The 16,157-nt window shown below is 47.6% G+C and overlaps 1 protein-coding gene across 5 annotated transcripts in view; it reads right to left on the reverse strand.

Moving 5' to 3' along the window:
- Nucleotides 1-16,144, reverse strand: part of klc1a (kinesin light chain 1a) — a 37,018-nt gene extending 20,874 nt beyond the window's left edge. The window contains exons 1-7 of one of the 5 annotated variants that reach the window (XM_035385159.1): nt 15,636-16,144; nt 5,049-5,310; nt 4,282-4,512; nt 3,278-3,356; nt 1,737-1,962; nt 1,268-1,355; nt 628-729 (exon numbers count right to left, since the gene is read on the reverse strand). In XM_035385159.1, the coding sequence (XP_035241050.1) occupies nt 628-729; nt 1,268-1,355; nt 1,737-1,962; nt 3,278-3,356; nt 4,282-4,512; nt 5,049-5,309 (987 nt within the window). In that variant the 5' untranslated portion in view covers nt 5,310; nt 15,636-16,144. Of the gene's footprint in view, nt 1-627; nt 730-1,267; nt 1,356-1,736; nt 1,963-3,277; nt 3,357-4,281; nt 4,513-5,048; nt 5,311-10,772; nt 10,940-15,635 lie in introns of those variants that run through there. The other 4 variants (XM_035385149.1, XM_035385168.1, XM_035385175.1 and 1 more) reach the window with 4 other exon arrangements.
- Nucleotides 16,145-16,157: the final 13 nt, after the last annotated feature.

Below are 16,157 nucleotides of genomic sequence, written 5' to 3' on the forward strand. Positions count from 1 at the left end.
GGAGACTCTCACTGTCTGTATCTGCCAGCTCTCAAGCTGCGTAGCAAATCGCTAAGCTTTCACAAGAGCCTTATCATTAGCGAGTTCTGCAAAGAGCCGGTGTTATTAAACTGCTTCCTCTGCGCTTAAGACGGTGCTTAGGCTACGGCACCGAAATGAGCCGTTGTCCCCTCTGCAGAGGGATGAAGAGCCAGCACACTGACGAAAGGGAAAGGGGAGAGAACTGCAGCTGGGATGGGGGGGGGGGGATAAAAAGCTGTGCTCCACATTTTCAGGACTGCTGTTTGTGACATTCCCCTCTTCTTGTTCTGTACCGCATTATTAGAGGACCAAAAATAAACTGAGCACAGATTGAACTTTCACAACAAGAGACTCTCTTTATTACAGTGCAAGGGGTTGATGGGAGTCCTGAGGGAGAGAGATGAGAGGAAAAAGGACAAAGCCGAGTGGTGCAGAACACTGCAGAGTACGCAGTCACAGCCTGAACCACCTCAGAGCTGGGGCCGCATCTGCTCTGGGTGCTGCAGTCTGGCTCTGCTCATATCCACTGTAAGAGGCCTCTCTGTCCAATCACGCAACCCGAACACCCCCCTTCCACCAATCGGGGACCTACCCGCCCTCGCTCACCTTCTCTCGGATCTCCAGTGCCCGCTTGCACAGTGGCTCCGCCTCCTTGTACTTGCCCCTCTTGCCGTAGAGTACCGCCAAGTTGTTCAGAGTGGCTGCCACCTGGAGGGGGTGGGGGGGGATATAGGGTCACATCAGCGACAGAGAGCAGCCAGCCCTAGAGAAAATGCTAATCAACTGTGCCCTTGTGCGCAGTGAGATTCACGGAGACTCAAAAGCAGCAGCACATGCAGTTGATCTGAGAGCATCACGCAGTGAGGGAACCAATTACAGAGCAACACAAAGGGGAGGACGGGGGGGAAAAAACAACTGAACGAAAGGGAAATAATTGTCACCTATAATTAGATCAGAATCAACATAATGAATTCTCCCCACGTGAAAACAAAAGACGACAGCAGACGCCCCGCTGCGTTTGGGGCCGCTCTTTGATTGGGACCGGGAACCGAACCCCATGCGCGGCAGCGAAGGGTGAGCGCGACCGAGCCTGACCTCTGCGCGGGGACGAGGGGGTCGCGGGTCCGAGAGGCACGGGGGCGAGCCTGTCGGGTTAACACAGTCATTATGCCAGTCAACGTGCCACTGGGGGGAGCTGGCGGCAGGCGGGGACGGAGGGGAGGTGGGGGTGGGGCTACGCACTCACCGCTGGGTGGTCCCTGCCCAGGGTCTTCTCCCGGATGGCCAGGGCGTCGTTAAGCAGGTTGGCTGCCTCCTTGTATTTGTTCTGGTCCCTGGAACGGAGGAGCAGCGGGACTCATTAACCCTGTATCTCCATGGCAACTCCGACTACTTCAGCTTTCATCCTTCATGATGCTTGCCTCGGTGAGGAAGCAGGGTGAACAGAGACTCTCTCACCTGTGCCAAAGGACAGAGCTAGCTCGACAGCTTAATGAGCTCACTGCTACTTGGCATACCGGGTCTCTACAGCAAATCCATGGAATTTACAAACAGGCACGTCTGCTTGTCAAGACAAGCAGCAGCAGCACTGAAGACGCACTCAATTCTAGAGCGTGATCGGCACCCGACGGCCCCCTTCCTGCTTAGCAGAGTAATCCCTGCTGGACACACCTGAAAGGTGTGTCCTGGAGCCCCGCCCTCCCCCTGGAGCTCACCTGTACACCAGGGCCAGGATGTTGAGCATGGTGGCCACGTCGGGGTGGTCGTGGCCGGAGGTCTTCTCCAGGTCCTCCAGGGCCTGCTTGCAGAGGGGCACGGCCACCTCGTACCGGCCCTGGGAGGCGTACTGGATCACCAGGTTGTGCAGGGTGCGCAGGCGGGCCGGGATCTCGTAGCCTCCCTGCTGGGCGGCGGCCGCCGCACTGCTGTTATGCTGCTGGACTGAGGGGACGGAGAGAAAGAGCCGCCGTTAGCGGTTAGCATCACCTACTGATCCCACACCCGCAATAAACCAAACGGAATTACAAGCTCACACGTCCACGCTGTGGCAAAAACGCACTTGTGAACAGAAACACATCAGTATCATTTCACTAGGTATAGGATCATACACTAAAAAGCACTGGCAGTCATTCAAAAAAAAGATTAGAAAGAAAAAACTTGAGACTTGATGAGCACTTCAATAAAATGTGTGACCTTGTGGGCAGAAAGAAAAAAAATAAATCTTTTTTTTTTTTCTTGGTGAGTGTCAATATAAATGTCTGCCCCTGTACACAGTGAGTGATGGGAATTCATCAAGACCAGTTCCATGTCTATAAACTGGGCAAGGGCGAGGAGTGGGAATTGACTGTAACAATTTCATCATGGTGAGGACACTGAGAAAGTGATCCCCAGTGTTTATCCTCGCCCATATTTCTGCTTTCCTTCCACAGCAGCCTATTATTTTTATGCACCTGATCCTACTGCAGCACCGGTCTTTAGACTAATGTGACACAAGAAGCCGCTGCTGAATCATTGGAACAGATGGACCAGCAAAGAAAATTAGCTCCGACACTGTGTATTGGTCTAATCTCAGTCCAAGTAATTAACTGAACAAGAAGCCGACATTAATTCATTGCCACGCCTTCAGAGTGTAAAACATTAGGGCCCAGTCGAACAGCCCAGTGTAGGAGTGAGAGTAAGGATGACAGATAGCTGTTGAGAGCAGTAGGGAATATCCGATTGGCCTTTCTGCATAACGGGCTCATCAAGACAAGCCAGTGATATCGCGACGTCCTGCAGAGCGCCTTTGATTATCCATTCCGCCCACGCCGTGGCTCTTCCTGCCGCCCCTTACGCTCCCTTTCATGCCCTCCTCCTCTGTGCCACATAATTAATAGGAAAGTTCCCAGAATAACCACCTGAGCAAACAAAGGAATACGGGAGCCCAGGCCTCTCTCGTATCTGTGTCTCATCTTGGCCCTAAATGTCGCACGATGGGTCAGCAATCTCATACGGCTAGTCTGTAATCATAGGGTACTTCGTTGAAACCCTGCCTCTACCTTAGCCAAGCAAGCAGCCTGCACCATGTACTGTTCCAACATCTGCAAGGTCGGCCGCCCCCCCTCTCAGCAAACCCCAGTTTAGTCTTTAAGGTGTGGGCATTTAGAGGTTGGAAGGATAAAGTTAGGTTAGATAAACATGGAGATAGAAGCCATTTTTGAAGGAACCTTCTCTTCCACTCCCCTACCCAGGCAAGGAGGTGAGAAAAGAGACTTACTGCCTGGACCCTGGTCGTCTTCATCGTTGGGGAAGAGGTCGTCCAGCGTCTCCTTGCTGGAGTCCGAGTCTTTCTCTTCCTATTCCACAAGAAGGGAGGGTCACTTACGAGAACCTGCATGCATTCCAGCATTCTGGGATTTTCAAAAGGCATTCCCTAAGACAGCAACTCACAATCAGACTCCACATGCATGCATGAACACCATCTGATACTGCGGTCTGAAGTCTCTCACAGATTACAGCAGCCGAGCGCAATGCAGCATAGCATGGCTGCTTTTTCAATTAGATCCAGTAATGCCAAATAAAGTTTTAACGATTTGTTTAGGGCAAGAAACAGGACCAACTTGGTTTACTGTACATTGAACCCAAGTGCTCTTTGCAAGGTTTCGCCATTTGCAGCAAGGAAAACATTCCACTGAAGGAACCCCACCCTAAGGTCTTTACATTGGCCAAAGCTTTCTTCACACTGCAATTACAGACACACCTCTGGGGAATAACGTGGATATCTGCTTTCACTCTGAATTTCTGCCAGCTAATTTATCGCATATAAAAGGACCATTTCAATTCAGTTCCTTCTGGCTAGTGCCCTGCTGTGTTTAGTGTCCATAGTGCTAAGCCTAAGAAAGCATTTTCTTCTCCCTAAGAGTTCTTACAGTTTTAGAATGACTGTAATAAATTGCCACGTTCAAACAGTGCTGCATTTTTGCTTCCACACCCATTCAGACCAACGTACCGGGCCCTAGTATACAGTATTAGTGTCCCACAGGTTGGAACCTGTTCCACTACTTCTTTCAAAAAAAGTGTAATCTTTATCATAAAAAGATTAGAAAGATATTTATCAGACACCCAAAGATAGCGACATTAGGATTGGTCACAATAACTACATACTAACCAAGCTGGATTCTTACAGAAACAATTGAGGGAGAAGTGCTTTAGTGAAAGACGAACCACGCTCCAATGAGGACTTAAGCCGACAGTGTTTGACAAGGGGGCGGAGGGACTCACAGAAGGGGAGAGGTCCTCGTCGTACTTCTTGAGCTGGTTCATGAACTCCAGGTGCTTCTTCTCCTCCTCCAGCTGGGCCACGCTCTGCTCGCTCTTCTGCAGCTTCTGCTGGGTGTTGGCCAGCTCGTCCCGCAGCCACTGGTTCTCCTGGCACAGCCGCCGCACCTGCGCCCGCAGCTTCTGCTTCTCCGACTCCACCGAGCTCAGGTGGCCCGACAGAGCCATCATCACCTGGGAGAGCGAGAAGGGGAAAGAGAGTGATGAAGGAGAAGAGAAGCAGAGAGATTGGATAAGGGAAGGAAACATGGGAGAAAGAGAGAGATGGGGAGAAAGGAGAGGCGGAGAGGAGGGAGAGAGACATGAGAAGATGTAGGTGAAAATGGAGAGGGTGAGAGAGGGACACGTGTAGAAATGGAAAGTGGGGCAGATAACAACAAGGAGAGAGGAATAGAATAAATTTAGGAGAGAAGAGATTACAGATAGTCCAGGGTATGATAAATTACAGAAATCTCTGGCTAACAAATTCCTTATTGCTCTTTCCACTGCAATGACGTTCGGGACCTGTCACCATCACACTCAAAATGCTTTCTGCCATTATAAAACCAGGAACGTTTGACTAACTGAATGGTTAGCTTTCTCAAACAAGCTGATAAACCCACACCCCAAAGCCTTACTCTGCAGGTTATGACCAACCATTATCCCTGACACTACTGAGGTCATCACCCCTAAGACACAAGCCCGGCCCCGCCCCATGGGCAGCGACAGACCTGTGCCTCGCTCAGCCCCAGCTCCAGCATCTCCAGGGACTTGCGGATCATGTGGGACTTCTCCTCCACCAGGCTGGTCTCCTCATCCTGCTTCAGGCAGTTGAGTGTCTGCAGCAGGCCGTCCAGGATGGAGTGGTGCTCGTGCTTCAGGGCCTCCAGGCCCTGGATCACCTGCTTGGTCTTGGAGATGATCTCATCCTGGGACAGCTTCTCGCCCGGGTCCTCCTTCACGCACACCATCGTGGACATGTTCTCATACATCCTGGACAGGGGAGGGAGTGAGACCGGGTTACTGATGTACCAAGAGCACAGGGGAAGAGCGGCGGAGATTTCATCGCACCCGCCCTACTGGCGCAAAACACCAGCCGAGCTGCATCGCCTAAGAGCACGACTCATTATTTCCATGCTTCCCTTATCTGGCCTGCCTTTCACAGACTGCCTTAAAATATGTTCGAGAACAACTCCAGAAAGGGAGCTGGGGTCTGCATTTAATGTAGGAAATGCCTCCATCCGTGCCACCGATTTTATAAACAGGAATGAATTTCTGTAGTGGAAATTACACTCCTTATCGCTATATGGTCTGCATTTTAAAACCTGAAAACGAATAGCAATGAGGCTAAACAAGTTGCAGGCTCATTCCTGAATAATTCATCACAGTTCGACAAGATTCAATTTATTAGCATTCTGTTTGTGGAAATTACCAAGACATAAAGCTTACACTACTGCACCTGATCTGATAGATGTATTCATGAGAAATGGGGAAGCTGGGAAACAAATCTTCATGATGTAGTTTCTTTAATGCAGCCATACCCTTTATTTCAGCTAATGCGCCTACAATCTGTCTGAAGCTAAAGGCTAATATTTTCCCTCTATATCAGTAGGCCATGAGATACTGAAACTCCAGCCCCTCCTCGCTCCCCATTCCCTTCGGCTAGGTAAATCTCGGACCATGCGCAGGGTTCAAATGAATGTTTTGCCATGATGCTGAGCAAAAGGTAGAATGACTGTTCAGAGCAGTCTGTCTGCCTGCTGTCTGATTTCTTCAGTGTGTTTTCTGCTACAGGGGAACATCTGCGCCGTGAGATTATTCTAGAAATTCTGTGAGCAAGGTAAAAGCGGATTCATCTCTGAACTTTAAAGAAGACTGCCCCACAAAGCCACACTGTGTACAGGGGTATGGGGGTAAAATGAAACATTGACCTAGGGGTTTGCAACTCCCTATACACTTCAAACAGGGTACCCACCTATGCCAGGGGCATTGTTTTGCGAACCTGGGCCCATTTCATTCAAAATGGTGCCCTCACATACCCCAATTTCACTTGACTCTAACCTGATTGTCTTGTGTCAGTGTGTTTGGGTTTTGTTGATATTCATGTTCAAGCACTCTGATCCATTTGAGTCCTCTTTGGAACTGTGATGACTGACTACTACACTCGTGTGATCTATGCATCTGCCTGCACTGGACTACAAATGAACAAGGATAAAATGCCCAGACTGAGGTAATAAAAAATGTACAAGCTAACAGAGAAGGTAGAAAAAGCAAAGAGGCGAGAAGAATGAGCTACCATGGTAGTAGGCATCATAAAACTTGCAAAACGAATGTGTCCATATTATCTTTTCAGGGTTTTCAAATGTTATGTAATTTAACTAAACTAAATTACCCAGAGGAACCTTCCTAATGAGAGAATATAAGCCATGTGGAAATATGTTCAAGTCTGCAAGACATCAATACCATTCTAAAGCTGAAAGCAGCCTTTCATAAATTAGTGAGCTTGAGAAACTTCGAGTAACATCATAAACAAATAAGAAACAAAACCATCATGCACTGCCTTACAGTTCTAGAATCCCCCATGGAATCTTCCCTACCATCAATGCATGTCCTTTACAACAAGACCTTTCTTCCACTACATAAATGTCAATGAGTAATGGTCCCACAGTCTATTGAGCTGTTGCAGTCTAGAAGGTTGCAGGTCAGCAGCTATTTGCTGTTGATGTTGTTGAAATTGGAAGTGACACATGACCTTAGTGGAAGCTGCTTATCGTCCTGGTTACCCCCGCCCCACCACCTCCTGCCCCCCCCCCCCCCCCCCCCCATACATAATGTCAGGTCAATCACACCTTCACTGAGCACAGCAGGTGGTGTCTCACACTAAAAGGGCTAAAAGGGCTGGCAGGGAAACAACAACTTCCTCTTTCTTCAGTCCAGTGCAGCTGTAATTATGGGAAGAGGTTGTGAAAGCAGGCTTTACTGGTTAATGTGAAAGCAGCCTAGCGCCACCCAGATTACCTTCCTGTTCTGTCACAGTGTAAGTGAGAGGAGAGCCTTAGATGAGACCTTTGAAGACCACAATGCCCCATTCCAATCATTTTGGAGCAGATTTGATTCAGGACCCAGGGCTCGTTAGCATGGAGGAGGAGGCCGTAGCTGTGAGAGGGGGACTGACGTTGTTCCACAACAGCAGAGATCTGTGGTTCTCTTCTTCTCAAGCGTCACTGGTCAACAAAGCCAGACCAAGGTGTGACAGTACTTACATAACCTGCTCAAGACAGGTCCTACAGCTAATGAGAAAATTAAATGGCCTATATTCAAATGTATTAAAATCAACTCAATCTGTCAGCACTAAAATGCAATCTCCAGAGAGCATGACTGCATTGCAGGACAGGAAAGTCTTTGGCTAGCACATAGATCAGGGTTGTCTAAAAGCTGCAAAACTAAATAAAAATAATTACTGCTGACAAACCTAAATGTAGTGTAAAAACAGCACTGCAATATTCGTCACTGACTTGCATCACCCCACACAGATAAAGCCTCACCTGCTCCTCTACTCTGAGCTGCACATCCACGCAGCCTCAACTCTGAGCAACACATCTTTCACTCTGTGCTACACATCCACTACTCTGAGATACACATCCTCTACCCTGAGCTGCACATCCTCATTTCCTCTCTCCTCACCTTGTATCCCCCTCAGCTTCAGCGCTGGCTTCTGCCTGGACAGTTTTGCTTCTGATCTCCACGGGCAGTCCTCTCTGCATCTGCCTCCTCCCTCTACCCTCCTTAGCCTTTCCCCCGGAGATCTGCGCTTCACCTGCTTTTCATTCCACTGTGGATTCACTCCTACTGCACATCTTTCTGCCTCGGAGACAGCAGCTGTGTGTGTGTGTGTGTGTGTGTGCGCGTGCGTGTGTGCCCGTGTGTGCATGTGTGTGTGTGTGTCTGCTGATCTGAATGCCAGTGTCTGGAGGTTCCAGTCTGGAACAGCTGCCTTATCAACAGAAGCAGGTAGCCAGTGCGGGGCTACATTCAGACACAGGGCAGTACCTGGCTGTGTGCTATGACCACATCTGAACCACAGGGCTTTCCCTTAAAGCGGTCTCTCTGTTTATACACAGCACAGGGGCCGCTTTCAGGAGCTGTTTAAACTGCATGCCATTTGAAGATGTGCGTCTGTGCAGATAAGCAGCAAAGTGAACGGCTGACAGCCGTGGTTAAACAGCTTAGCTGTCAGGGAAGATACATACCAAACAGACTTGATGCAACCCGACTGGACTGGTCAGTCATTGGGAAATCCTGAGATGATATCATAAAAGAGATTTACAGAGACTTAAAACTGACACTTCTGCCTGTCGAAGCAATACTTACTTTAGATTACCATCCAAATCACTCAATATAGTCCAAGTACTATGTATGTGACAGGGTTAACTGTTCACATAAAAATAACCTTTTAACAACTAAAATGGCAAAGCGTAAAGTACAGAAGGATCTTTGCTTGTAGACCAAATGAACAAAATTTCATTTAAAGCCCGGCTCTCTGGTTGACTGGGTGACAATTGACAAACTTCCAACTACTGCTGAGCAGGATTAATGGTCTGTTAATGGTGGATAAAGAAAGCTTTGCACGTGATGAAAACATGTAAACGCCACACAAATGCCATATTTTCCCCACATGATGCGGGTCATTAGGAGTCAAGAGGTTCAGAACCGCAAGTAATCTGCAAACTGACATTCCAATTCTGGCCTTAATACCGAAACAATTCTACCTTTCTAAAGCCGAAGTGTGCGATTCAGTTCAGTGATGGTACTGAACAACACACAGGCAATAAATCACAGACAGTGGGGAAATCATGCTTTGTGTACACTGCAGCCTGAGACAATTTCCTTTCACACTATGAACTGAACAATATAATTCCTGTCCATCTACTTATAGCTGCCTCTCCCTCCTCCAGCCTTATGATAGTGGTGCCTGTCCACCACTGTCATGAGACTGCTTTACTGTCCATGGGAAGCATTACACACATGTAAGAGGATTAGGAGGACCAGAGGATACAGCAGACACGGAGTAAATCTTCTGAGCATGGACAATGTTCAGATAATGAGCCTTCCTGTTTTCTGACGGTATAAATGGCAAACCCGTACGGGCTGCTCTCGCCTAAGAAAGACTCCAATTCACTGGTTTGCTTTTTAATTCTCATTTGTTTTCTCTCGTTCCGCTTTGCTTGTATGGCTGCTAGAATCCCCTCTGATCCCATATTTCTGTCTTGTGGTTCGGATCAGCCATGACTGCACACTTTGGCCTCCTAAGAGGTTTTGTTTTTTGAAAGACAACTAATCTCAATCACAAGCGAGACAAAATAACATACTCAACATTGCTATACAATTAACATGATTTGTTACTTCCACTTCTGTCTTCACCCCAGTTACATCAGACTCAGTAACGCCACTTTTTTTTTAAAAAGCAGACAATCTTTTGTAATATTTCATACAGTTCCATCGTACCATTAATTAGTTGAGTTGAGCAACTAAAATTCTTCACAATGAAAAGTTTTCTTAGTTTCATTGTGAAGCATTCCCATTTCATTGTGAAACTAAAATGATTCATAATGAAACTATAACAAATGCTTTTAATATATAACATATGAATAGTTCCATAATGGTCATATGGTATCAGTTAAAAATACTGTCACTATGCAAATGGGGTCACATTTTGGAACCAAAAGGCCACAAAGTCTATGTCTAATCAAAGTATATCAAATTCTGTGGAACATTGCATGCACTATTAGAGTGTTCTACCGACGTTATCGCTGTCCTTAATGTTGCTTGCTTACGAGTCAGAGGGCCAAGCCATCACCATGACCACGGTTACTAAGATACCTGGGGAGTCACCCCCTTCTGCCTCGGTGGGGTGTGACTGTTTGCAAGATGTGAGAAGGCAAGCTGCACAATGAGAGAGCACAAGCTCATTCCAAAAACCCATCCAGTGTTGACCAAAGGTGGGTCCAACCGCCCCAAAGAGAAACACGCGTCAGCCCTAGAAAAGCTCCAGCTGTATGGTACAGATACAGTGCAGGATCATGGTAACCTTCATTTGATAAAGTATGGCATATTTATGTGGAAGAACGCAGATCCATATTTTCCACAGGACTTCCTCTGCTCCGGCTCTTCCTGCCTGTGAGCAATGAGGATTTGTGGTTTGTGAGTTAGAGGCTGAGTATTTAACTGTTGCATTGTTTCAGATCCCCACCCCTGTCGTTAAATTATGCCAAGAGCAACAGTGACAGTGATGCATTTCATGTACTAAATACTCGGCAACACTTCTGTCCCTGTCACATGGCCTATAGTAAGAAATGCCTGCTTTCTGGACACAGTGTGTGCTACGCTTGCTGTGGAGAATCCAGTCATAAAGTCAGACACAAGGTTTTCCTGAAAGACTTATGAAAGAGACTCACATGTGAACCGGGTCCAGCTGGCCACTGTTCTGAAAGAGAACCACACATGAATCTGGCCCAGTCGGTCCTTGTTCTGAAAGAGACTCACATATGACCCTGGTCCAGTTGGTCCTTGTTTCAAGCAGTGCAGCTGTGACAGTGAGCGAGAGAGCTAAGCTCAGCTATGCGATTCCAACAACAACGAATCTGGAGGAAGTGGAAGTGAAACTCATGCATATAGTACTTTCTCCAGGGTCATGTGACTGTGAGCAGCCAGTGGTCTGGCATGTGACAAGACAGGAAAGACGGACATGATGTGAGCTGGGGGATGAACCCTGCATCTCTCTCTCTCTCTCTCTCTCTCTCTCACTCACACACAATAAATGAAGGGGCTCCTCACTCATCCGTACTGCTGTATTATTTTATATTATTTTTTTAGGAGGAGTCTCAAACAGCAGGAGCTGGAAGCATTATGATGTCATAGTTGAAAATATAAATACAGTGTTTTCAAGTGGGGCCTGGGGAAGGAGTGCTTTCTAAGATAAATTAATACAAATGCAGTCCAGGGAGGAAGCTTCAATGCCAGGACGGGGACGGGGCTGCATTTCAGGCTTCCGCCCACACACTCGGTGTCTCTGACAATCACACACCTCTTTCAAAAAACGTGTCACTCCTTTCGGCACACAAGAGGGAACAGGAAGTCACAGCACAGAGGCATGTCCATCGGACGAACAGCGATAGCTGCGGAGGGACTGGGGTCGGTTACTCCAGCGCTGCGGCCTGACTAACCAGCTCAGCTGGGATTTCCACATGAGCCAGAGCCCAGAGTGGGTGCAGTCCATTTGGGTCTTCCGTTTGCATATGAGATTCAAATGCTGCTCGGCCACTCAAATAATGAACTCCAAGCAAGAGAAGAGGCCTAAGCCCTGCCTTTCATACTCTTCCTCATTCACACTGTTTGGTATTCATCTTGATCAAGGCACCAGTAGGAATATCCACCATTTTATTTATCTGATCAAGAGCACTTTCTGTTTCTCCAGGCAGAAACAGGAAAGTCGGAGTTATGTTACTGATCTTGAAGAGTCTCTCATAGAGAAAACCCATGGGAGTCATGCAGAGAGCCCGGCTACACCTCCATGCATCTATCACCCCGCTCTACCCGAGATTCAATCCTCTTATCCTCAGATCTCTCATCCTTGAAGCTCGCGGTTGCTAAGTTTGAGTCATCAGCTTTTCAGCAAGAGAATTTTCTTGAGGGAGCAAAGTCTTATGAATGCACTCCTCCATACAAACTGCCTCTCAGTCACGCAGTGCAATGAACCCCCGACTGTAATCCCTGTGTTCACACACAAAGAGACTGTGCCGAATAAAACCGAGGCAGTCATTCGGGGAAGTGAATGAGGAGGGGGAGTTTATTTGTGACTGGGAATCCTCTGAGCGTTCCCCCCTCCCTGGCCTCTCTACAGGCCTCGGAGAGAAAGGTGAAGCTGCCCAGGACCCTCCGGACCCCCCTGCGGGCCACATCCTCCGCACCGTGCCTTGGAGCAACAGGAAGTATGGGGGCGGGGTCACATGAGGGTCGTTATCTGGAGCGACGGCAACGCTCGCAGCCCAACTCGTGCGCTGAGCAGCAGGGGGAAAGAAAGGGGAATTATGGGAAGCGAATGACTGGTAGGGACGTGTCATTCAGCTTGTCCTTCCTGGAAGAAGGCAGGATAATGAGACGACAGCACAAAACAACTGGCACTCTGAGTGACTATTTCAGGCTCTGACTGACTGTGCCTCCAGCAAGAATCCGGGAAGGGCGACTTTGAGCATCGGCAACAGGACTGAGGTAAGAATGATGCATGGAGCTCTGGCAGCAAAAGCGTCATCATAGTGCCTCTGGCCAACAGCTATAGAATGGAGAAATGATTTTCTTGCACCAATTTCAGACTAAAACATGCCCATCCCTTCTGGTTTCCAGGTATCCACCTTTATCAAAGTGAGAAAGGAAAAGCAAGAGAATCAAGATATCAAAAAAAACATTACCTGTTGCATCAGCCCCAGAGCCCATTGCTTATTCACCCATTGGCTAATGACTTCACTATGCCTCATTCACATCAGTCCACTCTTACAGCTCCATCTTCCCTCGACAGTGACATGTCAACCAGGCCTGCTGCCGTAGTGATGACTGCTGGAAATACATGGCTACATGTTTCAGCTAGAACCGCAAGAGGATTATAAACTAGCTTCATCCCTCGCGGTAAAGAGGAAGTTGATTGGTTTCCTCTGCCTGGAGACTCAACGGGACAAACTGCTCGAGAGCCAGGAAGTGCCCAGAAGAAAGGCCTCAAGAGATCAATAAATCCAGAGCTCACAAAGCAGGCCATGTTTCAGGAAGGAGAGGAGCGGGGTGTAGAAAACACCAGGGAGGGATTCTGCACACTGACGAATCTTGTCCTCCTTTAGAAGGCTGTAAGGCTTCAATCAATACAAGGCTTCAATCAATACCGGGACCAAATGTGGGCTCAGGGCAGTTAGCACAACCATGGGCGTGGATTCAGGTGAGGCTGCATTTTCTGCCCAGAGGGGCGTGCTCCTAAGGAGCTTTTACCAGGGGAATAATGGAGGAAGTCAATGCAGGTGGAAGCAGCTTCGCCCGGCCTGCGTAGGAGCAGGAAACCCACGCTCAGCACTTCATTCTCTTCTTGCTTCACAACCCACAGGGCTGTATGGAACTGGTTACCAAGACAAACGGGCTGGGCGATTCATTTTCTCAGCTGAGGGTACAGCAGCTCCAAAGAGCTGAAAAAGCAGTCTAGTGAGCACAGAGGGAGGATGTTGAGGGGAGCACGTCTGATGTTGCAGAGACAGTTTCAGAAGAATCTGACGAAAATGTCACTGAATGACAGGAATAAAAATGACAGGGATAAAAATGCAAAATGCAGCGCAGGAACCATAAAATTACATTTGCCTTGATCTGAACCACTCAAGGCTTTAATTCCGCAAGTTCTGTGTAAAGGCTGGGAAACACAAACTCCCCGGCCCAAAGTGGGAGTGGGAGAAGAACGCCTCACTGCCCAGGTTGTCAGCCTCAGCCAGGGTGGTTTCCGGCAAGCTCCAGCTCGCTACACCACACCCGGCGACCCTAAAAGGTGCTGTATGGCACAGCAGGCATCCATGCCCCACCCCCACCGCCCCAACCCCCATTACTCCCACAGCCACACACACTCTTCTGCACATTCTAGTAGGTACCATTTCCCCTACAGCTGCATTAAATTCCTCTCTTCATAAACCGCAGGTCCTCGACCGGCCCCACAATCCCTAAGATGGAATAAAATGAAGCACACAGCAAGGCACAAAAACAAGCCAACTGGAAAGCACCACACCGGCCCTTTTCGTTTGAATTTCCCTCAGTGGTGTGCTTAGATGCACTGGTCCTTGATGTCCTTGTTTTGCCTAAAGATTCTCACTGTCTGCCACAGCACTGAGGGTACAGAGCTGCCACTCAGGCGCATTAACGAGCCCTGCCAACACCACTGCTCGCTCACTCTGATAGTCTGACTGATCATCCTAATTGCCGCCACACAGAGCAGTAGGGGCCACTTTAACACAGTCTTAGACATGGAGTCTTGAAATGCAGCAATGAGGAGAGCAGCACAAAGCACTAAGACGGTGAAGTTCTGTTATTATTCCAACGGTCACAAAATATCAAAGAAGGTAACCTCAGCCAGGAATTGGATTTCCAGTGCAAGAGTTGGAAAGAGAACATTCAAGAAAACAGGAGTATAGAAATTAGACTCTGACACGGAGCCCTGTGAAGGGCCATTGTTTGAATTTGTAATTACAAGCGGGATGGGGAACCATTAGCACCCCGTTGCTCGTAAGCCTATATAATTCCATAATGATACTGATCTGCATGTGCGTGCCTTGCAGCAAGTTGTTGAGAATTAAAAAAAAGAAAACATTAACTCGCTAGAGCTTGCAGTTCGCTGCAGTAGTGGCAGCCCACCAGATCCACCTGTCAGTGAAACAGTGGGCTCTCAGTAAGCACGGCTACGGAGCCAACATCCTGACCCACACAGACACGCTTTTAGGGCCGCAAGTGTCCTGCCAAATATACGCACCCAGAATATTAATGGAAAACTTAAACCCCCGCTTTCAATCTCATAGAAACGCACAATTCACATGCATCGGGAGCACAATCGTTTTGATGTTGGCACAGTCTGAACTGTAAAACGAGGACCCTCCTAAATGAAACCTATATTCCCATTAAATAAGTGAACTTTGTTACAGCATTACAAAGCAGACTCAGCTGAACGTATACTGAAAATACAAAAGCGGTGCGCAGCAGTTAACGATGGCTATCACACCACAATAAATCAATGAATGTGACTGCGCTACAATATGTCACACATAACAACTGAATGTAGGTATAAAAGGGCTTTATTTGCCCAATTCAATCAACATTAATTAGTATAGTAACGTTAATAATTCTAATTCACTATGCTGCGTGGGACTGAAGCAAACACACAGGTTCCAAATTCACAAAGCAAAAGGTCAAGCTAAAATCGCAATAACTGCCTGGCTGGATAACATTTATAAAAACGAAAAACGTTGAACTACGAGCATGCATTTTCCTAATAGCGATTATTATACAGTGACGGACATTGCTACTAAAATGACAGGTAACCGGCTAACGTTAGCCATATATCGATAAGTATAACGAATCGTCAACGATGTTACAATCCACAAGTTCATACGACAGGTAATACCTACAAACACACATCTTAATAAATAATAATTAGCCATCATCGTAGTCAGTTCACTAGCGATCGATCTAACCACGTTAGCCAGCTTACCCAATTAGATAGCTTGGTAACGTTAGTAAACAATTCTTACCGTTCTTCCGAACATCCAGTTGCCTGGCGATGTCTGACAGGGCTGTGTTTGATACCCGGCTTTGCTCCAGTCGTATGGTTGCACACCGTGGGCTATGTAATTCGAACGTATTATTTTACTTCCTTCTTAAGTTATTTAAACTGAGCTGAGAAGACCGACCTGGCTAAAACCAGCAGTCCCTGCCACCCGTATTTCCAAGTTCCAAGTGGCTCGACTCAGTCCAGCGTTGTTTGTATTGATAATTATGTGGTAGCTAGATCGCTAATAAGCACTGGCTAGCAAATTGCTAGCTAGCCAAGTTACCACTTCTCGACGCTCCGGGCAAAGGGCAGATTTAAAACAAACACAGACTACTCTGACAGGTTACATGTTCGTCTGCTCGTTGAGAACCTCAAAGGTATTTGGTTTTCTATAATAATTTCAACAATAGTCTACAGGGCATCTCCTGACAGCTCCAGTCCCTCTACGAAAATGGCGTTGCCTTGCGCCCCATAATTCTCTCCTTCCTTAATCATGATGTCA

This window comes from Anguilla anguilla, chromosome 1 (genome assembly GCF_013347855.1).
Source record: "Anguilla anguilla isolate fAngAng1 chromosome 1, fAngAng1.pri, whole genome shotgun sequence".
NCBI classification, from domain to species: domain Eukaryota; kingdom Metazoa; phylum Chordata; class Actinopteri; order Anguilliformes; family Anguillidae; genus Anguilla; species Anguilla anguilla.